Source organism: Astatotilapia calliptera, chromosome 16, assembly GCF_900246225.1.
Source record: "Astatotilapia calliptera chromosome 16, fAstCal1.2, whole genome shotgun sequence".
Classification (NCBI taxonomy): domain Eukaryota; kingdom Metazoa; phylum Chordata; class Actinopteri; order Cichliformes; family Cichlidae; genus Astatotilapia; species Astatotilapia calliptera.
Window position 1 is genome coordinate 3,518,509 of NC_039317.1, and position 27,954 is coordinate 3,546,462.

Here is a 27,954-nt window from a genome sequence, read left to right on the forward strand (position 1 = left end):
CTTTTGAACACAGGTAGAGTGTTTTTGTAGCACAGTTCAAACTACCTTCACTAAACATGATGCCTTTCCACCTGTTGATTCTGACTCAGAAGTCCCAAGTGGGCTGCAGAGGTAGAGCAGCTACTTTAATGTCCACTGCAATGGGACTTCTATGGGAATGAAGTGAGTTTAGTAGATTTTTTTTGCAGCTCTCCCTCATTTTGGTGATTGCTCAGTGCCAATGGCCATTGGTATAGAGAGAGGGTGGAGGTAGAGAGGGCTAAGCCTTGGACCCCACTTTACAGGGTCAGACCCTGCCCCAGGTGCACATGGGAAAGCACTTATTTGCTCTTTTCTTTGTTCCATATCTCAGAATCTTTTCACTTTCTCTCTTATATCCCTTTATTTGTTCTGATTTCCCATGCAATGTCATGCACACAGCTATGTGTTTTGGGTTTAAATGAGTGTTAAGATCATTAGCTACGGTGTGGTCTGCACTCACTGCGCCCTCATCGCCATTTGAGCTGTGCAGTTTCTCTTTGATACCAGAGTTTTATTGCTGTACTAGACAATATCCCTTGATTCTGAGCTAACTGTGTTTCTCCCTGAGCTCCATAGGCAGACCTGGTACGCTCATCAGACACCAAGTTGTCTTTGGCAGCTGCTGTGACATTACTCTACCTGGTCAAGAACAGAGAAAGTTATTCTACACCAGCTTTAAATTACAACTATGGGACTATTTTTGTCAGGCATTTGGCTCCCAGTGGAGACCACTTTTGAGGCAAACACGCCTGTTTTTCTGTTGCACACTGGTCTGCATAAATCTCCAAAAATAATAGCCCACTTCTATTTTTTTTCGTCCAGCTTCAAATAATACTGAAAGTCAAGCTTCCAAATGAAGACTGAATACGTGTGCGTTCACCATCAGTCAGCCTGCTGTTTTATGTGTCTCGCAGACGATATGAAGTGGCTCGAAATAAGCTGCTCCGAAGGAAACGAGTTAAAAACTGACAGATATCAATGTTTACATCTTTGGACAGGGCATCAGAGCTTCATCACCACCATAAATTCTTGGCTGGTGTTAGGATACCATGCCCAAAGGCCAAAAAATGTCTGCCTCAGGTGATACGATGTGACCCTGCCCTGTTAATCCTGTTGAAGACCAGCTCCAGTGCCGGTGCTCACAGGGACAGCAGGATCAGAGTGCCTACAGCCAAGGTGGGACTTAATAAAGACATGGACCGCTGTCACATGCAACTGAAGCAAAAAAAATCTTAAGGCGTGACACATCACTAAAATGGAGCCGAACAAAGAGAGAAACGAGGTGTAATTTTAAAAAGTAAGTTACCTGCCAGCAGCTGTCACATTATTTTTGCTTTTTATTACCGCCCGTTTACCAGCTAAAAGTGCAGAGAGTGAGAGGGTTTGTCCAAGTTGTCAGGAGGCTGCTTTTGCAGCGGTATGTCAGCTCAGTGCATCCCTCTTCAGCTCAATATGTCTTCTGGCCTTTCTCCTCCGCTCTCTGCCTCCCACCCCACCCTCTTCTCCCCGCATATGGGATTCACATTTGGCTCCACTGACCGTTTTCTTAATGTGATATTATGATACATTATCTGAAGCCATTTACTCCCTGTCACCACCTCTCGTGTGGACACAAGCCGAGTTAAGCCAAGGAGAGGCTGAGTCCAGGTGAGTTATGACCATTTAATTTGACACCATTCACAGCCGGCCCGATCTTTTACAATGCCTGAAAGTGCAATCAAAACACAAACACAAGACACTTACGTGTGCTTCTCGCTCTCACTCTCTAGGAGCCCATTGGTAGCATATAAGTTTTCACCCCCACCTCCTGCTGCTGGTTGTAAATCGCCTCTGTCGAAGGTGTATTTGTGCGAGAGAGAGAGGGAACAGAAGGTGAGAAATTTGGGGGTCAGCCGAGGCCTTCCAGGTAATTGTGCTTCTTAAACTTTTGACCCTGTAAGCCCTGCTTAGTGTGCTGCAGCTCGCTCCCCTTATTTCCCCTGAGAATTTTTACTCCCTGTACCAAGGACATGTTCGTGTGCGCTACAATGACAATCGGAGCACATGCTGTCACCAAACACGTGTTATTCTTTTACACCTTTTTTGGGGGGCCATGAACTCGTTACTTATTTCATGAGGCGATGAAAAATGGCACGAGCTTGTCCCTTAATAGGCTCTGCCTCCCTGTGCCTGTGTAAAAACTGTGAAATACCCTTTTCCCTCTGTATCCCAGTACCACAAACACATCAGTTAGTTGTCATATTTCTGATATTTCTCTATCCAGAAATGCTGAAAAGGAAGCGAGGTCACTGACGTAATCGACTGCAATAATCAGGCGACTGTTGTGCGCGTAGCCTCAGAGAATATATAACTTTCAGGGCAAGCCTCATTATTTGCCTTCTCTTCACAGCAGTGTGCCCCTTTAATATTTCCAGGGTCTGTCTGTCTTCATATTGAGCCGCTTGAGAATGATGGATGAGGTTATTACAGTTGGATCCACTCGGGGCTCTCCTATATTGCAGTTTGTTTTCATCATTTCTAAACATACAACTGGCTTTAGGTTTGTGCTCATATTTCCCCTCCCCTCCGGGTTGTGTGTCTGTGTTTTAAACACAGAGTGATTTTTGGCAAATAAGTCCTTCATTCGGTTATGATTTGGCGCTTTTCATAATGTCTCCTTTTTCAATATATTCAGCGTATGTGTAGCTTTGCTTTTCTAGTAGAAGTAAATGGTATCTCAGAGTTGCAATCCCAAATATGCTTCTCTCCTTCCCCTTCCTTCCTCCCCTCCAAACCACCACCACACCTGCGAACCCCTCCGCCCCTACCCCCTGTGTCACGGGGGGGGGGGGGGGGGAGACGCCGCGTGAAGAGGAAGGGCCGCAGGGGCCAGTTGTTTTTAAATAAACTAAATCTGCTAACAGTTTTATAACCCTGACCTCGTAAAAAACTGGCTGCAGCTTTTGGTCAGCTCTCTCCTGATGGGGCAAGCAGAGTCGTTCCAAGCCTGGAATTCCCATTTGCCGCTGCGGAGCATGTCGGTGCGTCAGCTGGTGTGCCTGCGAGGTAAAAGGGCGTATGATATACGATTGCTGTGTCACGATCCACATGTGATGAGCGTCCTCACAGGCGGGGAGCATCCAGGCTGCTCCCTCTGTCTGGTGATTTCCCTGTTAAAGAAAAGTAAGGGAGAGGGGGGCAAGGGAGGGAGAAAGAGAGAGAAAGCAGAGGTGAGAGAGAGAGAGAGAGAGAGAGGGAGGAGAGAGGAGCGCTCAGACAATCAGTGTGTGTCTGTGTGTGTGTAAGTGACAGAGAGAGAGAGGTAGAAACAAGAGGAGAGAGGAGCTGGCTGGGAAACAACAGTTGAACAACAAATCCAGTGTTGCATGCAGCCTCTCCGGATACCTCTGCTGTCTTTCTGCTGCCGGTCACTGAAGGTAAGACCATCAGCCTGGGTGTCACACCTCTGAATCTGCACTCCTGCAGATTTGGGTGCATCCTGTTGTCTTTTTTTATAACTCTGTGCACTGCAAATGTAGTCAATCAAACTCTGTATCAGGCATGCCATCGAGGATCCAAGTATTCACTGCTATACCCTGGATGTGTTTCACGTGTGTGCATTTTTACGTAGCTGTACGTGCATCACACATGGGCTCGCTCAAAGAGAGTTTGAGTGACACTCCTGCTCACTTTTTTTTTCTCCCCCCCTACTCCTCCCTTCCTCTGTTGCACATCACTAAGCTCAGGTGTGCATTCCTGTTTTACTGCAGGGCAGTTCTACACCGTGCGAGTCCATAAACTGCAAGTGGTTGTGATTAGGACGCAGTGTGACATGATTTGTAATAAGAGGAAACATGTTTGTGTTGGCGCCGGTGGATTTGCTAATCAGGCACTGACAGCGAGGCTGGAAGGATAGTGGGAACCCGCGTGGCTTGCGGGACATTAATAGTGCGTTAATAGTGAACATCTCCGGAGATGCATGAATATGTGTTTTACAGGTGTGTGCGTTCATGGCTGTAAGTGTATGATTGACTTGGCCTGTTATGTTGGACCCCGAGGCTGCTGGCTTATGCTAGAAGTACATGATGACAGATACAATAGACTCTGTGGTAGGTAGGAGGAGGAGGAGGAGGCGAGCTACCACTTTGATTTGACTGAGGAGGAGAGGCGTGTGTGTGAGAATGATAAAGGGAGAAGGTGTTTAAATGAAAAATGAAGTGGCTACAAAAGAGTGTGGGATAATGTGAGTGGGGTAGGAGAAGAAGCCCAAGTAGGAGGAAAGGGGAAAAAAAAACATCTGAGAAAGAAAGAGACGGGCAGAGCCAGGAGGAGGACACAATAAATAGGAGAAACAGAATGAAACTGAGATGTGTGAGAGAGGCTGAGAAAAGAAGGGCTGGAGGAGGTGAGAGTGAGAGAGCATGACACAAGACGGGGCAGAAAAAAGAAAGCGATTGAGACCGTGTGATGCAAACAGCCCTCCAGACATCTCCGTCCACTTCCGGTGACACCAGATGAGAAACAGTTTGCGCGGCAACGAAAGAAGCGCCGCAGACTCTGAGAATCACCTCTGAACTGTTTGGGGAAGAGAAAAAGGCGAAGACGAGGAGTAGGAGGTGTGTTTGAAACACTGCACATTCAGCCAGGTGCAGATAGACAGCAATACTCTGGCAGAGCAGCACACACTTGGTTTTGTGTCTCATGTTTCATATTCTCTCACACACACACACACACACTGGGGCCCATTGTGAGTATATTTATTTGGACAGTGCTGAAGCTCTGATAGGCAGTTCACAATGTCTCACTGCCACAGGAATGTGCTTCTGACAAATGGATGCTCTACACGAACCTGAGGCCATCAAGGGGATCCTTAACACCAACCACCCAGACGAGCATGTGGCAGATATCTGCTGCCCAAAGAAACCCGGTCCAGAGCGATAAAACAAATGCGTCCACGACTCCTTTCGCTCCCTCTTTTTCAAAAACATCTTAGGCCTGGAGCTGCATTGAGGATTGATCTAGTTACATGCGCAGCTTTTTTAGCCCACAGCTCGCCACAGCTTTTCTTTCCCCCCACTTCTTTCTGACACGGATGGAGAGAACAGCAGAGGAGATGGAGTTGGGATTTGAGGTGCATGCGTGTTGACTCAGGAAGATTAGGGGGTTCTGTTTTTATCAAAGCGGTCAACAAACAGCTCCCACACTCTGGTTAAATGAGAAGAAAAAGAAACTGGAGAATATTTACACAAATGCCTTCCCTGTGTATTCTCCAATCTCAGTGCCTCTTATTTCCCACTGTTTCTGAGAAGCCTAAATTGTAAAGCTAACACAAGATTAGCTCCAGCTCACACGGCCGCCTGTCATTGGCTGTACAGTGCTCTCAAATCCACACTGTTTGTCTTATCTTTACTTGGGGGGGGGGGGGGGGGGGATATATATTTAGTGAGGAGCTTAGCTTTTAGGAGAGTGGCGCGTGGGGAGGGTAAGAGAGGGCGAATGTGTGTGTGTTTTAGACAGAGAGGAAGAGTAAGTTTGTGTGTGCGTTTTGAGAGCTGGCGTCAGTAGACAGTGGAAGAGCTTGGCACTCTGCATGCCAAACTGTGTGTGTGTGTGTGTGTGTGTGTGTGTGTGTGTGTGTGTGTGTGTGTGTGTGTGTGTGTGTGTGTGGTTGGACAGGTCTTTGGTTCTGTACACCCCCACCCCCCCTCACTTCACTGCAGTCAGGAATCTGCCCTTTAGTTTATTAAAAGCTGGTGAAACAATGGAGGGGGTGAGGTTGGGGATGAGGGCAGGTGGTGGTGAATAGAAAATCATGACGTAAACTCTGGGCATGATACAGAGCCGTGGCAGATCAGCAGCGAGGGTGATGATGTAGCAGTAAATGTAGGAGAGAAGGCAAGATTGAGTTATTCATGACAGACCATAAAACAACCTTTTCCCCCGCTCTACCTGTCACCTCGCCCTCACTCCATCTCCTCCATCGTCCTGTGATGCACCTGTTTTTCTCAGCAGGGCAGTGGGGGCTTAATACCCGAGCTCCCCATTGTGACTGCAGACAGGCCCATCACTGGACAACAACTGTGTACTCAGCTGCCGCCAGGCATAGGTGATAAAGCAGAGGATCCCTCAGAAGATCCGACTCCTCTACCCAGGCCATGTGCCGTCACACACCAACATCCCAGCAATGTTCAGAGCCCCAGAGCAGGAGCATAATAACACCCACGAGAATACCACATGACACAGCCCTTATGTACATATGTGAGGGTTTGTGTGTGTGAGATGAAAACCCATAAGTAAGGTGGGCAGGGGATATTTATACTTGCACCCCACTGCTAAGAAGAAAACATGGTAACAAGTATTGTGCAATTCTGTTCTACACAACATACACTGGGGCGTCAGCGCAGTGTCACTTTTCATAACAGATTTTTGAGATAACGTAATTGTTTCACTTGTACCTCTTGAACAAAAGTTTTCATTATGACTTGTGTTTGTGTATCTTAGAGCAGTGGAAAACAGGGAAATCAGTTTTTGCTGTCACTGATCTGTGTGAACTGATCGATTGCTTGGTTTTATAAATGGTAAGAAAATAATGAAAACTGTTCACCACAGATACTCCAAAAGTAGTCAAAAACCTGAAGCAGATCTGGCCTGCCTGTATTTCAGACCCGTCATGATCGGTCTCTGTATCCCAGGTGAGCGTGGGGAGGCATCTTTCCCACAGTAGCCTCTAAGAGAGGCATCACAGTGTCTGCACTTCTTAAGCTTGGAATTATCTTCTCAGCTGAAGCCAAAACCTTCAGACCACACAAACTGTGGGGCTGTCTTTGTAGTAATGTGGTTTGGATTCCCACATATTATATATTTAACCCAGTTTGGATCTCTTTGCAGGTCCAGAGCCCTTTTTTAAATTAGCCGCCCTTTGGCTATGCTGCTAAAGTTATATAAAAATGAAGGAGAGTTTGTTTAATTTGATTTGTTCTATGACAGATGATATGTCTTTTAAAAGCAATAAGCACAGATCTAGATATAGGCCTGGAGTTACAGTGCAAATAATACATGCTGTGTAATAATTTCGTCTGCCTCTGGGCCTCCAGCTTTGGCACTCTTATTAGTTTCTGAGTACTGGGAATTTCACGTTGGTCAGTTGAAGAGGAAAAGAGATTGCTTTAGATTTGGAGGCCTTTGTGCTAAATTACTGAAGTTCCAATTTGTTTAAGTAAGACCTGAAGCAGTGGACGCACTCTACCAAATCACACCAACAGGTGCTTTATATTGTAAGGTACACCCTACAATAATACATACAGAGAAAAACCCAACAATCATATGACACCCCCCCCCCCCCCCCCCCCCCCCCCCCCCAGTGACAGTGGGAAGGAAAAACTCCCTTTGGTGGACATCTGCCGCAACTGGTTGGGGTAAGATAGGTAAAGGATAAATAAAGGTAATGGATAATTGCCATTTACCTGGTATAGGCCAAAGAAGCAGGATGTTCACGAAGAATCTAAAGCTAAAACTATTAGCTTTTTGCTAAATGATTTTACAATCATTTCTTAGTAACTCACTGTCACCAGGTCGTCAGCTCTAATCCCACGTAATGAGTGAATGAATTGTAAAAAATGTATAATAAAAGGGTAGAGTGGCTTCCTTACTCACAAGTCAAGGTCATTCATGACGCCTTTTCACCACCCCATGAACTCAAGCTCGAACCACCTTCACTAACGTAGTAATCCATTTCCACATAGCTTTATCAGACTCTCACATTGAATTCTGGCACACTCTTCTTTTCAATGTTGCTTCAGTTCATTGAGGTTTGTGTGCCTTTGTTTATACACAAGTCTCTTAAGGTCCCGCCACAGCATTTCATTTGGGTTGAGGCGTATACACAGGTGTTCATGGTTTACTCAGTGACTGTAAGGTGCCCAGGTCACGTGGCTGTAGAACAAACCCAAACCATCACCCCTCCACCACCATGCTTGGCATTTGGTATGAGATGTTTGTGCAGATATGCTTCACCAAACGTGGTGCTGTGCATCACGGCCAAACATCTCCACTTTTGTCTCGTCTGTCCAAAGAACATTGTTCCAGAAGTCTCGTTTTTCATTCAGGTACAGCTTTGCAAACCTAAGCTGTGGTGCCATGTTCTCTACAGAGAGAAAAGAGGCTTCAGGCAACATTTCCAAGTAAGCAATACACATTAAGGCTTTTTATAATCGTAATTTTTGTAACTACTAACGTTGGTAGTATAATATAAACTAAGTAGCCATTAAGTTTATATCTAAGACCTCTTTTACGCGCCAGCTGTACACATTAAAGAGTTAGTTCTAAGCAGTGTATTCAACTTACTTGTGTAACCATCTTAATTAAGGTAACATATTAAACAATTTAATATGTTGTAACTGTACTTAGTTGAAAGTTCTGTCTTTATTAGTGGTGGTCTTAACTCAATATATACATAAAAAAATCACCCCACTACTCTATCGTTCTCCTCTTGTAATAATGCTACTCTGGACTACTTGTTTTTGCCTTAGACTTGGCAATATTGTGATAGCTAATTCAGCATATCTCCCCCATGTCCCTGGCTTCTGTAGAACACAACATACTTTCTCCTTCTTTGCTAGAACAGTACAAGTCTAACACTCTGAAGCAGCGGTCCAGCTGCTGCTTCCTGTAGTCTTACCTCATGCAGTGTTCCTATTCCACTAAGCTCTGAACATGGATTCCTGTCACGGATATCAGGACACAGGCTTTCAGTTAACACAACTAAGAACCTGGATTTGTTAAAGTAAAATCAATTCGAGTGATGTATGTGATACACCAAATGGAAGTTATCCATGTGATGAGGATGAGGGACGAGGTGGTTTTTTTGCTGGAGGTTATGGGGTTGGACCTGGTCTTGCAGCAATTTTTCTCCAACGATCATCAAAGGAGGTTGTTTACTTTAACTGAGGTGAAATTTCATGGGTAATTCAGAATTAATGACTTGTTGTATTGCTCACATAGCAGCACATTATAATGAAAGCAGTAAGGACCCAAGGTGACATAATGAGGTTGTATCCAGCACTCCTCCCAGAAATAATCATTTCTATCAGACATCAGACGGTACCGGTGCAACTGCTTGGTCTTGGGGATTAAAGAGAAAGATGTGATGGGAAAGGAACGATAGAGGGACTGTTTTTGGGAAAAGGAAAAGGTTCAGGTTTAAGTGGAACACCATGGGGATTTGTTTTTGTAATTATATCAGAAAGACAAGCTTGGTTGGACTTGATGATGGGGTTGATTCCAAACAATAGATCCAGGAAAGATATGGACCGTAACGGTCTCGGGTTTGCTGGTCATTATACTTGGATCGGTTGGGGGAATGGGGTGGAAGGGGCAATAGAGCTTGTTTTTCTAAACTCTAAGATCTCTATAAATATGAATTGGATAGGTGAGAGTATAAGGTACCTGGCATTTCACACATTAATAAGTTCTCAGTTTGTACATTCACAGTGCAGTAATGAACTCACTCAGCCAGATACAATCTCCATATATTATCCTGAAAGCCCCCATTATCTGAGTCAGCTGCCATTCGTAGCTCTGTATTGATACGACCAGCTTTCAGAGTTTAAGCATGAGTTGCCAAAAGAGACAGTAATAATGATGTGTGGTCACCTTGCGGTAAGGGCACGTCCCTGCTTGCATAGCAATGATGTTAGAGGGAAGCTGCCTCAGATGGATACATAACAAGCAGACGACAGTCATAGAAAGTCATCTCCCTGGTGCACATAAAAAGGTGGAAATGTCTGGCTAGCTCAACTAATTAGTAATCAGAGAGCGCAGAGCTGGCTGGAGACCAAAATTATGAGATTTAGGGTAAAATAAAGTTTGCTTGACTTGTCCTGGTATTTACTAGGCGGTTCACTCCTGTCATTATCTTTGATTGTTTTGCTTCATGGTAAGGCCTGTTGTCTAACAAAAACACATGTTCTGAGCGGACATTTTGATTTATGAGGAAACACTGCGGATGTTTTTCCTGTGAAAACACCTAAATACAATTACATTGTCATGTTTGATCTGAACTGATTAAACACATTTCCCTTAAAAAGTGGGTTAGGAGATGCTGCAATCACATATGCTTTCTGCTCTTTCATCCAAAACCAGACTGTCGTCCAGCTAAGGCAGCATCCAGCTGTCACTGAGCGCCAAAACTACAGGAGCCAGAAAATTCACAGATTGACTGCATGTGTACTTTTAATAGGCAATTTGAAAGGGAAAATCAGTTGAATCGTCAATAATTCATTGTTTAGTCAGTTGAGAGCAGGGAAACCATATTATCATAATTGAAGCTGATAATGACCATTTTATCCAGACATCTGTGTGTTTGAATACAGTAGATATTAAGCAGTATTCCAGTTCATTGTAAATATGTCTCTCAGGCCATGCTGAATGTAGGTCTGTAGTGTAAAGTCCTCTTAAGTCGTTGTCTCCACTGAATTTTTAGGAAGGTATCTGACTTTTTAACTGCTATATGCACAAATTTGTTTGCCACCTGCTCACTAAGTTGCTATGCTTCTTTGAGCAAACTCTTTCCTGTTGCATTGATCATTTCAAGTGTTTTAGAAATATTGATTATGGAGGCTGGAAGAAAGGTCTAGTTCATTTATTGAGTTCACGTTGCTTAGATTTTATGGGGTAGTAAGATCACATTTACTGGAAAATAAACCTGTTGACCACATATTCAGCTGACGTGCAGAAAACCTAAGAACTGCTTTACCACTTGAGTATTGGTTGTTTTCTGGGTCTCTGGGGACGTAATGAAGCTGTCATGTGTACTCTGTAGTGCGCACTGCACTGAAAGGGAATTTGGAGGCCACGGGGCATGCAAGGTGTGCACAGAGGCATAAGTGAGGGTAGTCTCGGGTCAAAAGGAGCCCGACAGCAAATTTTTGTCTCACTGCCCCATTGCTGCTTAATCTGGTCTTTAAATGGATCAGTTATCATAGTTTTGTATTTTCGAATTCGCTTTTATTTTGTATTATTTTCAGTTAGTTCTCTGAGTGGATTTTCTTGTTTCGGATTAGTTTATAAAATGTTTACTTTTAGTTTTTAATTAGCATCAGAGTTTAAGTCTATTTTAACTGTTACTGTATAAAAGGGAATTGTCAGAGGCAAGATTTAGAAAAATCTATACAATTATTACAATAAAAACAGAACTTTTTGAAAGCAGTTGACTCTTGTGGACATTCAGAGTCTCGATAAACATGTCCCTCAGTGTCATCAGGCAAGCTGTAATTAAAGTTTTACCAGACACTAAAGGATATTTCCTCTATATTTCTATTTTATTTTCGTTTTCAAAGTTCACAAAATCATTACAGTTAGTGTTAGTGTGGTGTAATTTTTATTGTTTTTCATAATAGATATTTTTTTCATGTCCAGTTTTATTCTACTTTTTGTAAGCTATATTCACATGGGTGCACGTAAATATGTAGATCATGTCGATCTAGTAAAAACAAGCCAACATCTGCTTCAATGTCCACTTTGGCTGATGCCTCTATTTTCCTCGTTTACTCTGTCTTACATGGGAACTGAATTGATTCCACTGTACGATTCTCAATGACTTGACTGTGTAATTTCTAAGACATGCACACTAATGATGCTGATAGCGATACCAGCAGCAGAGACGGGGATAGCAGTGTTCGTTCTAACGGTATGGCTGGCAAAGCTGGAAGTGCTGATGGGTGCTGGCTGTCTAAAGCATCCTGTTGCATGAGCCGACTGCAATGTAAACCCTGCAGCACATGTTCGACAAGCCAACGAAACATCTCAGGGAATATTTATTTTAACAGGCCAAATGATACTTCTATTTCTCTCAAGAGGAATGTTAAGGTTAAATGATTCCCCCTTAGAAAGAAAAACACTGGGGTTGAACTAAAGGGGAGCTGAAGATGGAGAGATGGGTTAAAGGTTTTGCCCGAACTAGTTGCTTGGTTTTAGTTCAGAGGAAGAAGTGAGTGCAAGATGGTGCAGTGTTGAAAAGGGATGTAATAAAATGATAATAATAACATAATTTCATGTATTCGTGTTTTGTGAAAGTATTTTAGTGCAACTGACCTTTTTGGGAAGTTATTTTGAAATGTAGTAGGTCACAAATTGCTAGACATAGCTTTAAAACGCAAGACTATAAGTAATTCAGTCATGTGCCAAATGCATTCCTTGTAAGTAATAAAACAGGAAAGTTCTCTACAGGCTGAAGACGTTCCCTTAGGTTTGATCATTTTAGTAGCAGTACCAGCCACTTGCTGCAAATTATTGTAAATTGTTTCTGGTGATTAAGGACCCTGGAATGTACTTTATTCCACCCTTGGTCAATAGCGACTTCTTGGCTTTCAATATATTACCTCGCCTGCTGGTACTGCAGCTTCTGCATGCATGTCCTTTTCATGCTTTGGAGAGGCAAAGCGTGAAATGGACACGGTGGATGTCTGTTACACGTTTTTCCATGATATCGGGTGGAACTGTGACTAGGATAAAGCAACTAAAATAGTGCATATTGCATGAGAAAGGCAACTGGATGCATAGAAGCCTCAGGTGGGTGATTAGCAGATGTTTGGACACACACTCACAAAAACACTAATGCATTAAAGTTACATTTTCATTTTCTACTGTAATGTAACTCCACTTCTTGCATAGGTATGTAACTAAAAGCAATTGACTGAAGAGCTAGTTACAAATTGTCTTGAGTTAAAATTTCAATAATTTCCAAGTATTATCAAAGTACTATTCAAATAGGTTACATTTCACAAACTTTTTAAGTAGACATTATCACTTAATAACTACTTGTACTCATCATATGTCAAGAGGTGTCCACACAGGAAGCAACAACCAGCAACATGGCAACCTCAGACCATAGAGAGCAATTAGGTCATCTTACCATTTACACATTTACACTGTCACAAAGGAGGGAAACAAATGTCAGCAGCATGAAGTAGGCTAGTGATTTATGCTCAAACGTTAAACTTTTCTCAACTTCAAGGATTAAAGCACTTACAGGTGACAATGAATGATATGATTGACATATGACAGAGTGGAAAATACATCAGTGGGGTTATATAGTTGTCCCTGAAATTAAATACATATTCATTTAGTTGAGGAGTAATAAGGAACAGAATATTCATCTGACCACTTTATATAACCTGGAATTTTTCTAACTATTGTACAATCAACATCAGACTACTGATCTCCAAAAGTTGATTTTGTTCATCTGGACGTGGCGTTTTCAGTGGGAGAAACGTTTCGTCACTCATCCAAGTGACTTCTTCAGTCTCAGCTGACTGCAGGTTTCCCCAATCTTATAAACAGTACATTTGCATACTGACTGAAACCAGCCCACTGAAGGAACAATGGGCTGGGAGGTCGGTTCCTTCATCAAAATTATAACTTTCTTCTCATCCCAAAGCAACTGTGTAAAAGTCATATTTTTCCACAGCACCACTAATGAGCACCTACATTTACAAAGCCACGGTTTACACTTGACTTTAGTTGTACATGTTTAAAAAAAACAAACACTTAAGCATAAATACAGCTCCTGCGACTCCATGTGTAACCACTTCTTCGTAAACCTTTAGCACACAAGTATAAATTGGGTCAAAGTATTTAAAATGATCACAAAGCATGAATTTATGGGTAGCTCGTGAAAATAGATAGATAATAATAGTTAATAAACTTTAACATGGCTATTTTGCTCCTTTCGCCATCTCTCACCCTACCATGCACTTAATTCACAACACATTTCAACATACCTGCTGCAGCCAGAACCAGGCTCACTTTTAACACAAACCCTATTGTCAGAAGGACTATAAAACTATGAAGTCGGGGAAAAAATTACCTAAATAAATGTGAAAATATGCAGAGGGCTTGCAGTCATGAGAGGGCTTGTTGGGAAAGTGAATTATTTTAATGAAAAAGTCATTCCTGGGGAGAGGAAAAGGCCCGGCTGCAGGCTGTTTGTGCATGGCTTAAGTTTCTCTTCTATAATAAAAGCACAAGGACTTATGTGTCCACATGTGTGTGCCGTGTGTGGGTGTACTGGGTTGAGCGTGGAATAAAGGAGACAAAGTAGACGGCCAGTTTCTTGAGACACACACACTCAAATAATTAATCTCAAAAACTGGCAGAAAAAAAAACTATGTCTGGAGATAGCTTCATCCACTACACACGAATTGTAGCATTTGGAACAGTTTGACTTGTGGACAAAACATAGAACGGCCACACGCAATATCGCTGCTTTTTCTGGTCTTTATCTCTTCATGTTTCCATTGATGCAGTTATGTTTGTCTTCTGCTTCCAGACTCTGATGGATTAAGGCAGCGGGGGATGGAGCAGCCTGCCCAAGAAACCCTCCTACTACCTAAAGCTTGCTGAATTTGAACCTACAGTGAGCTGACAGGAACAAAGCAGAGTCAAAGACAATCTCCTTTTGTGCAGCCTTGTGACAGAACAGACTCTGTAAGGAGGAGGAAGAAAAGCAACTACGTTACACGTTGGACATCCCGTGAGGATCAAGAGCCTCAGGGTGGCCCGATCATGAAACCTTCCATCTCTGGGGGCTCCCCCTCTGGTCTTCTGCTGGTTCTAATGTGCTGCCCCCTCCTGGGCTTGGTCCATTCTGCCAGCAGCAGCAACAAGGCCAGCGATAACGGACACGCACACCTGGGAGATGCTGACCCAGACCGCTGCATGAGGCATCACTTTGTGGAGACCATCACACACCCAATTTATAAATGCAACTCCAAGGTAAACCTACCAACACACTAAAAGCCAACCTTTCATATGAAATCTAGATAGTTGTCAATGTTTTTTATGTGACTTTTACTTTGTTTGATGTATTAAATGTTTATTGTTGCCAGTGTTTAAATGGAGTGCAATATAAGTTCAAAAATGAGACCATCCCCGAGTCTCTCAGTTCCCTCTGTCAGCCGGTGGTGTGATTTCTGTGTGAACGATGTGATTGAACTTTTCCACAAAAACCCAAAGGATGTGACAATTATTCTACACCCCGCGTAGCTCAGTGCCTGCCTTCTAGTGCAAGTGTCAAGAGCAGAAAACAACAGCTTAGAACATAAGTCAACTAATAAGCCCTGTCATACACTGCAGGATGAAACATAAGGTTAGCTAGCTACCTGGTGTTGGTATCAAGTTGTCCATGTTAGCTGATGAGCTGAAATTAGCCAGAACACAGTTTTATTTAAGTTGGATGGTCTGGAGATGGAAGTGGAAATTTGACTATCAGGGGAAACTGTGGTGGACTTCAGGATGTTTGGTTTTCAGAGTCACGGACAAACTGCAAACAGCAGGGTCTGCTAATTAATCTAATAACTTAGCTGGACATTTTAAAACGACTTTATCTGCTAATGTTACCAAAACTGAGTATGGCTAATCACATCTTGCTTGTCAGTGAAAATCATATCTGAATGAAAATGCTAGTTGGTTAGCTTGCCCAGCTAAAGTGATCATTGATTATAAAGTGTCACATGGTACTGATTTTAGTAAATCATGCAATGGCAAAGATATCTATGAGTAATATTTACTTTATACAAAATATGGTTTTCTTTTCAACATGGAGGTGGTTAGCAAGCTGTCTGCAATTTAGCTTTGATGTCTTTATGTTGATACGCAGTGTTTATACCGGTCTCCTGGTTTCTGTTCAAGATACAAGAAATACAGCACATACAACAGAACAACATTTTTTTGCAGGACAGTGTTGACTGGCGAAAGTACAAGCTGAGCATGAACCTGAGCTATAGCCTACTGATCACCTGGGTGGAGGTGTCAGCAATAACAGTGGTTTTCTAAGGTTGCACAGAGCTCCTTAAGGTAATGGGCCATTTGCTTCAAATCAAGCTCCTGAGCCTAAGAATAATACCCAGCAATGACTTAAGAGCCATTTTTTCTCACAAATTCCTTCCTTTCTACTAGTATTGCTCATTTCCCCTTGAAAGCCTTTCTCCATTTGACCATTCTAGTGTATCATTCTTTCCTTTGCTCTCTTAATCTCCATCTCTTTTAGAAGAGTCACATAGGAGTGTGTGTATATGTGTGTGTGTTGGTGGTTCTGGAGATGGGCCACGCTGCAGACATATTCTGCACCTCAGCTGGGGCTCAGATTTGGCTGAAGCTATCGTGTCGCTGTTAGCCTGCTCGCTCGTGCACTGCCAGGTGCTAAAGAGGGGGAGAGAGAGAGATGGGGTGAGGAAAGAAGAAGAAAAGTGGAGAGGCAGTGATTAAACAATGGTGTGGTGTGTATCCTGACAACTTAAAGACAGCCACTTGACGTAAAGAGACTGATGATCCCACTGAGTAGCACCAAACATGTGAATGCTATTGTAGGAAGGTGCTGTCGATTTTCCCTCTTTCCTTTTGTTGTGCACCAGTGCAGTTGCTTGTCTAGCGTGAGTGATCTGTTCTTTGGTCTTTTTTTAATATTCTGACTATGAGTGCATCAAGCAGGTGGCCAAACCGCAACTCGGCTCAGGCGAGGCAGGGCTGAACACACACTCAGCATGAGCTTGGCTTTCTATTACAGCGCACAGAGAGCCGAGTGGAAGCCTAACTGAGCAACTGTTTTACACCTCAGGCCTGATTTAGACTTCTGTGGTGAATCTTTGTAGTGCCTACAATGTAACCTACGTAAGTGGCCGACTTCTTGCCGGCATTTATGCCTGTGCTGGTGCGTTATGTGCTAGTTAGCATGTGGTCGTGTCCTTTGTTTTATATGCGGTGCCAGCGGATAGAAACCAATAAAATGATGGGCCCTCACGCTTTGTTGTGTTCTTTTTTGTTGTTTGCTTCTTTTCTGGGGTAAACTATATTGGTTCCTCGAGTCTTTCCACTTTCATATTTTGGCTGTGTACAGTACTGTGCAAAAAGTTTGAGCCAGCTGTCATTTCTTTATATTTAGATTCTGCAAAGCCAAACTTCCCTGTCCTTTCAACCTCTTAAGCCCCAAGCCTAACTGATCTCCTGCCTTTTGCTCCCGTGTCAGGGGACGTTGGGGCTTAGGAGGTTGTCTTGAGTGATGGGTCCTCAGGTTGTCTGAAGGTGTTTTAAAGCTTTTCTTTGAACATTTTCATTCCAGTCATTGTACCTGACCATTTTCAGAGGATTTTCATTTTTAATTCTTGAGTTTTAAATCCCTTAATGCTGACCTATGAATTAGTATCACAAAAGTCATTTAACAAAGGGATGAGCCAGCGTTGTGTCTACACAGACAATTTAGTAAATAAACAATTTTAAAAGTATCTTCTGTCACTTTATTTTGTCTTTTGTCAAATAGTTTGATAGACTTAAAATAGCAGTAGTAGGCAATTTGGAAAGAGCTGTTAGCTGAAAACTTGTTGCCATATCTCATCATGTTGTGCATTGTGCCCTGAAATATTTAGAGGAAACTGGGGGACAAAATAAGTGGCAGGCTTAAAAATATACATCAGATAAACAGTATCTGAAAGGCCCGTTCTTAAGGAACAGGAAAAAGTCCAGTAAAAAAAAAAACTGACACAAGACCTGAGCGATGCATCTGGCACTCCAGTTGATCCAACTTCAGTTTGATGACCATCAGAAATGGTCTCAAGAAGGCAAGAAGGAAGAGAAACAGGGAAAATGTACTTATAATAACTTTATTTATATAGAACAGTTACAAAGGGCTTCATAGTTTGGATAAAAATGCATTAAAGTTAAGTGCACATGTTCAACCATGCAAGCACACAGTCGCTTTCATTCCTGCATACACAGTCCTATACACGCATAGCAGAAGAAAAAAAAGGCCACAAATAGACAGCAAAAGATTAAGTAGAAGCTAAACTATAGAAATGAGATTGCAGCAGATGTTTAAAACAAACCCCAGATTCAGCCAACCTGAGCTACAACCACAAAATCGTGATTACCACAAGCTTTAAGATAAGAGCAACAGTTAGGAGACCCCGATCAGATGAGGTTGGCTGCAGTTATGATGTCTCAGTAGCTCTGCTTTATACGCAGGAGCCCGGTCATGAAGGGCTTTATATGTTGTTAGTAACATTCTTAAATGGATTCTGAATGCCGGCTAGTTTTTGTTTTGTTGCATTATGTACCAACTGAAGACGGGCTGAGGAGGCTGAGAAATGCATGTGAAAAGTGAGCAGCAATAATCAAGACAGAAGAAAATTGTGTGTGTACAAGAAGTTCCACATTATTTGGAGGCAATTAAGGTTTGATTTTTCAAATGAATCTTAAATGAAAGAAACAAGACTGGATGAAGTATGGCAGATTACACAGTGAACTGGACTAAAAAATCAGTGGCACCAGGTCTTATAGAGGTGGATCTTTAGAGGATTTGTATGAACAAGAGAGGGGGACAACAGCGAATGTCTACAGCCATCTGTAAAACATGGCTTGGGGCCAGTAGTGTTGGGGATCAGGCCTCAACATTATTGAAGCAGTGTGGGATCACCTTGACAGAAAACAGAACAAAAGGCAGAAACATCCAAAGAACAGCGTTGACTGACCTTCAAAAAGCTGAAAATAAGAAATAACCAAAGCTTTAAAGGTGGTCATAAAAGTGACCATACAAAACACTGACTTTGTGTGTTTTTGCCTTCTATACTCTGTGTATTGTTACACATTTTTCCTGTTTTCCTAGGAACAAAGAAATATGGGGCAGCTCAAGCTCAAGCAGTGCTGTATGACTAGAAAAAAAAGCTCTCTCTGCTGTCTGCAGCACAGGTGTTGAGTAATATTCTGGTAGCAAACTCCTCCATTGTAAATTTGAACTTACACCATCACTACGCTAATTCCACAAATAAAGTTGAGTTTACAGGGTGCGAAGAGCACAACTCAGCCAGTGGAAGCAGTTGTATAATGTCCTCTGTGGATCTGAGGGGAGAAGAAAAATAAACCTGGGGATTTCATTATGGTTATCTTGGCACTGTGCAGCGTGCAAAGAAATAGGATTGGGTTTGTTTTTGAATGACTTTCCTGCTTAGATGCTAACGCAACTCTTGTCTGAGCATCTGTCTCAACTTATTAGCAAAAACATGATGAAAACACACAGGTTAGATCCACAGTGTGTGGTTTCCTGCCAGTGCTGAACTGCTGCTTTCTCGGGTTAATGTAAGTAACAGTTGTGACCTGTTTCACCGGAGCTGAAGAAAATTTCTTCCTTAATTGTGAAGGAAAAAAACAATATTTCATACACTGATGTTGTTATTTATTGTACTTTTTTGTGCACAAACATAAAAATTGTACTGTTTTGTTTTTTTGCAGTGCAGTAAAAATGAGTGAAAAATTGTTCAAGATGTTGATTTTTTTTTCTTCCCTCTTTGTTCTCTGCTTATTTTCACCCCTGCTGGGTTTTTGGTGTTGATGTGTGAGTATACTGTACATTGTCATTTATGTGACACTAAACCAACTATAGGGTTCAGTTTTTCAAAGAAATGTAGAAAGCCATCTGACAAATGGATTTATCAGAAATTGCCTTTGATTTGTGTTCAAAAACACAGAACACACTTACCAGTTATTACCAGTGTAAAACTAGTTCTTCACCTTGAGTTTTATTTAAGCCTGTAAAGCCTGAAAATTTCCAGAAAATTCCTTTCTTTCAAACTATTGTTTGTCAACCCTTCTGACAAATTTGCATGTATAAGATTTAATTTGTATCATTTTTGCTACGTCCAGGATTTTTGTGCAATTTATTTTTCATAGTTTGTTTATCTTAAACCAAAAAAACATATTAGAGGGTTATAGTTCTTAAAAACTGATGCATCAAATCTGATATACTTGGCATTACAGGGTTAATTATAATTTAAATGCATTAAAAAAAAATTCCAAGGTTAAATTTTTTTTTAGAATTAGGGTTCCAACTAACTATTACTTCCACTGCTGATTAATTAATGTGTTGTTCAGTAAATGAAATATCAGAGCACAGGAGAGCCTGAGGTGACCTAAGGCTATAAAATCAAGCTTTCATATGAGAAACTGAACTGAACGTGTTATTCCTCTTAAGTATTACTGCCCTCACAACCCAAGCACAATGGGGCAGAAGAGAATGTGAAGACCACACATGATTTTCACCAAGTGTTTCACCAAAACGTTTAACATGGAGTGAGTTCTTCGGTTATGTGTCTTGTGTGAACAAGTGCTGTGCAAGTAAACCAAAAAAATAATGGTGACAACGTTCAGTCAAAACAAATAATCTGGAGGTCAGCGAGCAGCTGAGTCCGTAGGCCCAAATTGTATATCTGCAGATGAGCAAACCAGGTGTCAGCCATTACTCCCAGGGAGCCATTCCACACATCCAAGCAACGACAAAAAACAGGAAGTGGATCTCGAGACCCTCTAAAGGCCAAGATGACACTTCAGCCTCTAAAACATTAAAACAAACCCTATAACATATTAAATGCATGAAAAAAATATTCTTGCTGTAAGAGACTACAGTAAGCAAACACAATCCCCCATCCCCACACACAGACAAAAAAAAGAAAATATTTCACATGCCCCATGCATCTGAATGGATCAGTCACACAAGCTATCCATTTGACGACAGCACAGATTACTGTGTCGACTCTGGATTTTGTCTTTAGGACATATGGGACTTCCTCACGGGAATCACAAATATTTCAGTGCAGGGTTGCAGAAAACTCGTCCTTCATTTCCGAGTATCTTAGTTCTTAACATAATTACATCTGTCTAAACTTGGACAGCAACACTGCTGCGGACATGCTAGTTGATGACAAAGTTTTAATGCTTTTATTTTGAAATTTTGGTTATTAATTACTTTTATTTTAAAAGACAAATGCTTACATTCTTTATGTCACACTGTAATTACATTGTTACCTAACAGATCCACGTGCATTTAGCAACCCCGGCTCAAATAAAGTCCAATGCCGCTCAGTTTTAGTCTGAAAATCCAAGCAGTGACTTTTTTAAGTAAAACAGCAGCTGTTGTTGGAAACACTGAAGTAATTTCAGCCAAAATAAGCACCATTATTCCTAATTACAAAAGTACTTGAGTTTAGAGCATAAAACCTCAAATTCAAATTAAAAACTGCCAATAAAAAAACCAAAGTAGGAAAAAGTAACCACAGCGCCTGTCACTAAAACACAACAGACCGATGAATGCAAGGTTCATGTCATATTGGAGTTTTCATGATTAATCATAGCTACTTTTCATCGTGAGAATTCAAGAATTTAAGATAATTCTTTTAAAAATTATTACACAACTAACACACATCCAGCTCCAGTACTTTTGCACTCCACCTTCAGTTTTTTACTTTCATGTCCTATTTAATTTTATTCCGTTTTATTTTATTTCTTTATATAGCACCAAATTACAACAACAGTCAGTTTGATGTGCTTTATATTTGCACTGCTGACATTTGTCCTATATGTATAGAATTACATTTATATAACACCCATCAGACCAGGGGCACGTCCAGAGGGGCCCACAAGGTGGTACAAGCCCTTTTGAAAATATATAATACTTGTATATTATATAATTTTAAATAATTATATAAATAATAAATACAAAGCTAGTCTTGTATTTACATTTTACAATATAGTTCAAAGGAAATTTACAGTTTGTTGCAAAATTACATACTACTACTACCGCAGATGAAATTGCAGTGATGATGATAATAATAATAATAATAATAATAATAATAATAATAATAATAATAATAACAATAACAACAACAACAACAACGACAAAAACAATAACGATAATAACGATAACGATAATAATAATAATAATAATAATAATAACAACAACAACGACAAAAACAATAACGATAATAACGATAATAATAATAATAATAATAATAATAATAACAACAACGACAAAAACAATAACGATAATAACGATAACGATAATAATAATAATAATAATAATAATAATAATAACAACAACGACAAAAACAATAACGATAATAACGATAATAATAATAATAATAATAATAATAATAATAACAACAACGACAACAACAACAACAATAACGATAATAACGATAACGATAATAATAACAATAATAATAATAATAATAATAATAATAATAATAATAATAATAATAATAATAATAGGGAAAATGAGCCTGACATGTTGCATCTAAAATAATAATTTCTTTTTTTCTGTATTAAAAGAATGATCCCTCCGACAGCAGTATATTGTCACTAGATTCTGTTATTAGTGATGTTTTATTTTCCACTATAATAAAACATAATCATACATAAAATTAGAAAAAACTGATAAAGGTGCAAATTAATAAAAAATGTATACTGTACATCTTGAAAATTTGCAATATAAATTAACTGACTTTTTAAATAAGTTTCCTTTGGGAAAGTTTTGAGTTATCAGAATCTCCTCCAATAACCTTTTCTTGAAATTGAGCCTCTAAATGTTCCTCAAGGACCCTCCAACATGAACAAAGTTGCTTGAATGAGCCCATGATGACTGCTTAGTAATGGTTTATATCACTTTATATCACTTTTAACAGGAAGAAACCTCCAAAATAACCAGGCTCAGAGAAGGGTGGCCATCAACCGATGAGAATGGAAATATACAGAAGTACAAACTGAGTCGTTTAAAATGGTGTACGTTCACCCGATAATAGTTCATTATGGCACTTGAACAGTGCTGTGTCAGTACTGAAGCTTGCATAGGTTTGTTTAATGTAGCGGCTTTAAGATGGCGCCGGTGAGGTCGGCTGCCGTCACGACTGCTCCGACCACTTTTTCTTTGTCTTTGTTTTTTAAGTTAGTTTTCAGCGTTTCTAAATCGGCAAAATCATCACCATTGGGTACATTAGGTATGACAGTGACACTCTTGTTTCTATTGGTTTACAATGTACTCACAATTCGAAGTTTTTAACTCCGGATCCGAGCTGGCCGAGTGAGATCTCGAGGGAGAACAAAGGGAAGCGGCGGCGGCCTAGAGGGAAGCGAGCCGGCGTCAGGAACAGGCTGAGAGCTCGTGCACACCGCACACCTCTGCCTAGCATCCTGCTCGCCAACGTCCAGTCACTGGAGAACAAGCTTGACGACCTCAGGGCCAGGATAAAGTTCCAGAGAGACATTCGGGACTGCAATCTCCTCTGCTTCACCGAGACATGGCTGAACCCAGCGGTGCCGGACCACGCCATCCAGCCGGCCGAGTTCTTCTCGGTTCACCGCATGGACAGGACACGGGACTCGGGGAAGTCAAGGGGAGGCGGCGTGTGTTTAATGGTGAACAACAACTGGTGCAACAGTGCGAACATTGTTCCTCTCACACGCTCCTGCACACCAAATCTGGAACTACTGTCCATCATGTGTCGTCCTTTTTATCTACCTCGGGAATTTACATCGGTCATTGTAAGTGCCGTTTATATTCCACCACAAGCGGACACGGTCACTGCCTTATGCGAGCTGCATGAGGCACTCACACAGCACCAGACACAACACCGGGACGCTGCGCTTATTGTGACGGGGGACTTTAATAGCGCCAACCTCAAACGCGCAGCGCCGAACTTTTATCAACACATCACCTGCCCCACCAGGGGTGAAAGGACACTGGACCACTGCTACACTACGGTCAAGGACGGCTACAAGGCACAATCCCGCCCTCCGTTTGGCAAATCTGATCACGCCGCCATCTTCCTCATGCCAAAATACAAACAAAGGCTGAAACAGGAAGTTCCGGTTCAGAGGAAGGTCGCGCGCTGGACGGATCAATCGGTGGCCGCGTTACAGGACGCACTCGATGACGCAGACTGGGGCATGTTCAGAAACAGCTCCGACGATGACGTCAACGTGTTTACGGAAGCGGTTGTGGGATTCATCGGGAAACTAGCGGATGATACCGTGGAGACAAAGACTATCACAACGTTTCCCAACCAGAAGCCGTGGGTGGATAAAACCATCCGCGACGCTCTGAGATCCCGCACCGCTGCCTACAACACGGGACTCATGACGGGGGACATGGACCCGTACAAAGCCGCGTCATATAACGTGCGGAGGGCGGTGAAAGAGGCGAAGCAGCGCTACGGGAGGAAACTAGAGTCACAACTCCAACAGAGTGACTCTAGGAGCCTGTGGCGGGGACTAAGGACAATAACGGACTATAAAGCACCAACAACCGGTATGACGAACGCGGCCGTGACTCTGGCAGACGAGCTGAACACTTTCTATGCTCGCTTCGAGGCTGCAGCTAAGGTCTCCAACAATGCTAGTGTTAGCGGCGCTAACGGCTGCAGACAGGAAGATACTGCCAGCACCGGAAACGTGCTCGTCATCTCCGAGCATGAAGTAAGGAGAGCCTTCAAGAGAGTGAACACCAGGAAAGCAGCAGGACCAGACGGCATCCCAGGTCGTATCCTAAGAGACTGCGCATACCAGCTAGCTCCTGTGTTCACTGAGATATTCAACATCTCTTTATCTCAGTCGGTGATCCCCACATGCTTCAAAGAGTCCATCATTGTTCCTGTCCCGAAGAAACCCCACCCTGCTTCTCTCAATGACTATCGCCCTGTAGCCCTCACCTCAGTAGTGATGAAGTGCTTTGAACGCCTGGTCAGAGACTTCATCATTTCTTCACTACCAGACACACTGGACCCACTAAAGTTTGCTTACCGTCCAAATCGTTCCACAGACGATGCCATCTCTCATCTCCTCCACACATCACTCACTCACTTGGACACTAGAAGGGGGAATTATGTTAAAATGCTCTTCATAGACTACAGCTCTGCATTTAACACCATAATTCCCTCCACACTCACCACCAAGCTGGAGCATCTGGGACTCAGCTCATCTATGTGTCAGTGGATCTCCAACTTCCTAACTGGTAGACCACAGGCAGTAAGGATGGGCGGACATGTCTCAGCCTCCACCACTCTCAGCACTGGAGCCCCCCAGGGGTGTGTTCTGAGCCCCCTGCTGTACTCTTTGTACACATATGACTGTGTGGCCACTACCAGCTCCACCACCATCATCAAGTTTGCTGACGACACCGTCGTGGTGGGCCTGATCTCTGATAACAACGAGACGGCCTACCTGAAGGAGATTAGGAATCTGGAGAACTGGTGCCAGAGGAACAACCTCCTTCTAAACGTCAGTAAGACAAAGGAGCTGATAGTGGACTTCAGCACTAAGCAGGAGAGGAACTACCAGACCCCCGTCATCAACGAGTGCCCAGTGGAGAGAGTGGACAGCTTCAAATACCTCGGAGTTCACATCACGCAGGACCTGTCATGGTCCTGTCACATCAACACCGTGGTGAAAAAGGCCCGACAGCGTCTCTACCACCTCAGATGCTTGAGAGACTTCCAACTGCCCTCCAAGGTGCTCAGGAACTTTTACTCATGCACCATAGAGAGCATCCTGGCGGGAAACATCTTAACCTGGTTCGGGAACAGCACCATGCAGGACAGACGAGCTCTACAGAGGGTTGTGCGGTCAGCTGAGCGCACCATCCGCTCCGAGCTCCCTGACCTGCACTCAATCTACAGCAGGCGGTGCTGGACCAAGGCCAGGAAGATCGTGAAGGACCTCAGCCATCCCAACAACGGACTGTTCTCTCTGTTGAGGTCAGGAAAGCGATTCCGCTCCCTGAAGACCAACACAGAGAGACTGAGGAGGAGCTTCTTCCCGCAGGCGATACGGTCTCTCAATCACACCACCACACAGTACTGACCCACACATATAGTTCTTACACACACACTGGACTTTCTGGACTTTGTTTTTGCACAACACTGGTCACTATATTCTTCATTTCCGGTTAATACTTGTACAGCTGCTGTTATTGTGTATATATTTATTTATATTTAGATTTCTTCATACATTCTTATATAGTTCTATATTGTGTATTTTGTTGTACAGTTATTTTATTTTCAACTTTAATTTATATATTTATCTTTATCTTATTCTTCCCAGTTAAATTTACCCTTCATTCTAATTTGTGTTGTACAGTTATTTCATTTTTAACCTTAATTTATATTTTATTCCTTCCTAGTTAAATTTACCCTTTTTAATTTTTCATATTTATTTCCTATCTTATTCATAGCCTTTTCCTTTTTTGTTTTCTTTAGGTCACGAGCAGTTGTCCAAGCATTTCACTACATATCGTACTGTGTATGACTGTGTACGTGACAAATAAAATTTGAATTTGAATTTGAATTTGGCTCATGAGTAAAAGGAGGAGCAGGAAAGGTGCAGACAGAGAGGAGGCCAAAGTTTGATAGCCTGATCCTTTGCCAGGACAAAGACAAATGGTCTTAAAGTGGCGACAACACTGTTCATATGTGTGTGTGTGTGTGTGTGTGTGTGTGTGTGTGTGTGTGTGTGTGTGTGTGTGTGTGTGTGTGTATGTGTCACCCATACATGGCCCCAGACAGGCCTTTATCAAAGTGGGTACACGGGTGGCGACACACAGCAGCTGGCAGAAGGACATGACACAGGCGACAGGAATTCAGTGACCTACAGAGGAATGCCGGTCGGACAGTCACAACACTAATCAGGCTGGTGATGTGTGTGTGTGCTGACTGGTTAAACTGGGGAAAGGTTTCATATGCTGGCTTTGTTCCCTCTAAACAGCACAGAAAAAAAGTGGCCAACCACGCACACATAAACACACACAGAGCCCAAACATCTTTTTACTCCCCTTAAAGAGCCTGAAGGTCAACGAAAAATGCTTATCTGTATTTTTCATAACATCGCCTTTTCGCCTACTTCTTTCTTCCAGATGGTGTTGCTGGCGCGCTGCGAGGGCCACTGCAGCCACACGACCCGCTCCGACCCCCTCATCTCATTCAGCTCAGTGCTCAAACAGCCCTTCAAGAGCACCTGCTCCTGCTGCCGGCCGCACACCTCCAAGCTGAAGGCGGTGAGGCTGCGCTGCACTGGCGGGACTCGCATTACGGCCACTTACAGATACATCCTCGCCTGCAACTGCGAGGAGTGCAGCTGAGCAGACAGCAGTACCCTCCCAGACCCTCAAGACTCTCAAGAGCCGGCAGTTTTCTTGGCCACAGACCTTCCTCTCAAGCTGTCCAAAGCATTTTGGTTGATTATTGGATCAGAAAACGGCCCCAGAGATACTGGTTGTTAACTTGTGAGTGATAGTTTGGAGCAGTCAGATCAGCCTCACGTGGGCCTTAAAATTGACCTACAGCCCTTGGGACTCAGACAGAACATACTATACCCTTTCTATTATGTGCATTCAATCAGTACAAACAATGCAAAGCATATTTCTTCAGCTCACAAGGCCAGACACCACAAACTGCAGCTCCCAGGAGCCCGCTGGAGACCCTCCTCGCTGCAGAGACACACTGCACTCATTATAAGCCTCCGTAATTCATAACACACACGCTCAAGAACCACAGAATGAGAGCTCATTGCAAATATCTGTAACAGCCTTCTCCCTGCTCCATAAAAAAAGGGAAAAAAAAAAAAAGAAGCGTTTGACGACTAAACAAAATGCCTCGTTAAAAAGCAGCATGGGAAAGGACAAGCGGGTCCGCGTGAGCCCTGACATGTGCTGGATCTACAGTGGAGCACCTGCGCCGTGCTTACTCACCCAGTAACATTTTACACACTCCCTGCAGACTTTCATCTAGCTGTGTAAAACATGACTGATGCTGACAGGAGAGCTCATCGAATGAACAGTAGAAAAAAAAAGAAGAAAAAAAAAGTAGCGTAAGAGGAGCCCAGAGGATGCAAGAAGACCACTGATGAAGGTTTTAGCAGCCTCTGGGTCAGCGGCGTGGACTGTCAATAGACTGCCAAGGGTATCAGTGCTCATTTAAAGTATAACCTGTTCTACTTGGATCTTTGTGATGTTCATGTTGATGTTATTGTAACTGCCGCTACTATCACGCCGGATTGATTAAACTTGCCGCTATTGCCTGTAACGTATTGTTAGTAATGACATGTCCTGTGTCCAACATGATGAATACAGAACTTCACACTCACTATTCA

At 42.5% G+C, this 27,954-nt stretch overlaps 1 protein-coding gene across 2 annotated transcripts; it reads left to right on the top strand.

The window, feature by feature from the left end:
- Window positions 1-1,863: 1,863 nt before the first annotated feature.
- Window positions 1,864-27,950, top strand: ndp (norrin cystine knot growth factor NDP). Of its 2 annotated transcripts, none has more exons than XM_026145978.1 (3): window positions 1,864-1,893; window positions 14,327-14,772; window positions 26,720-27,950. In XM_026145978.1, the coding sequence occupies exons 2-3, from the start codon at window positions 14,563-14,565 to the stop codon at window positions 26,942-26,944; spliced, it is 435 nt and encodes a 144-aa protein (XP_026001763.1). In that variant the 5' UTR covers window positions 1,864-1,893; window positions 14,327-14,562; the 3' UTR covers window positions 26,945-27,950. The 2 variants fall into 2 exon arrangements, with proteins under 2 accessions (XP_026001763.1, XP_026001762.1); XM_026145977.1 differs by lacking the exon at window positions 1,864-1,893 and adding an exon at window positions 3,338-3,437.
- The last annotated feature ends 4 nt before the right edge of the window (window positions 27,951-27,954 follow it).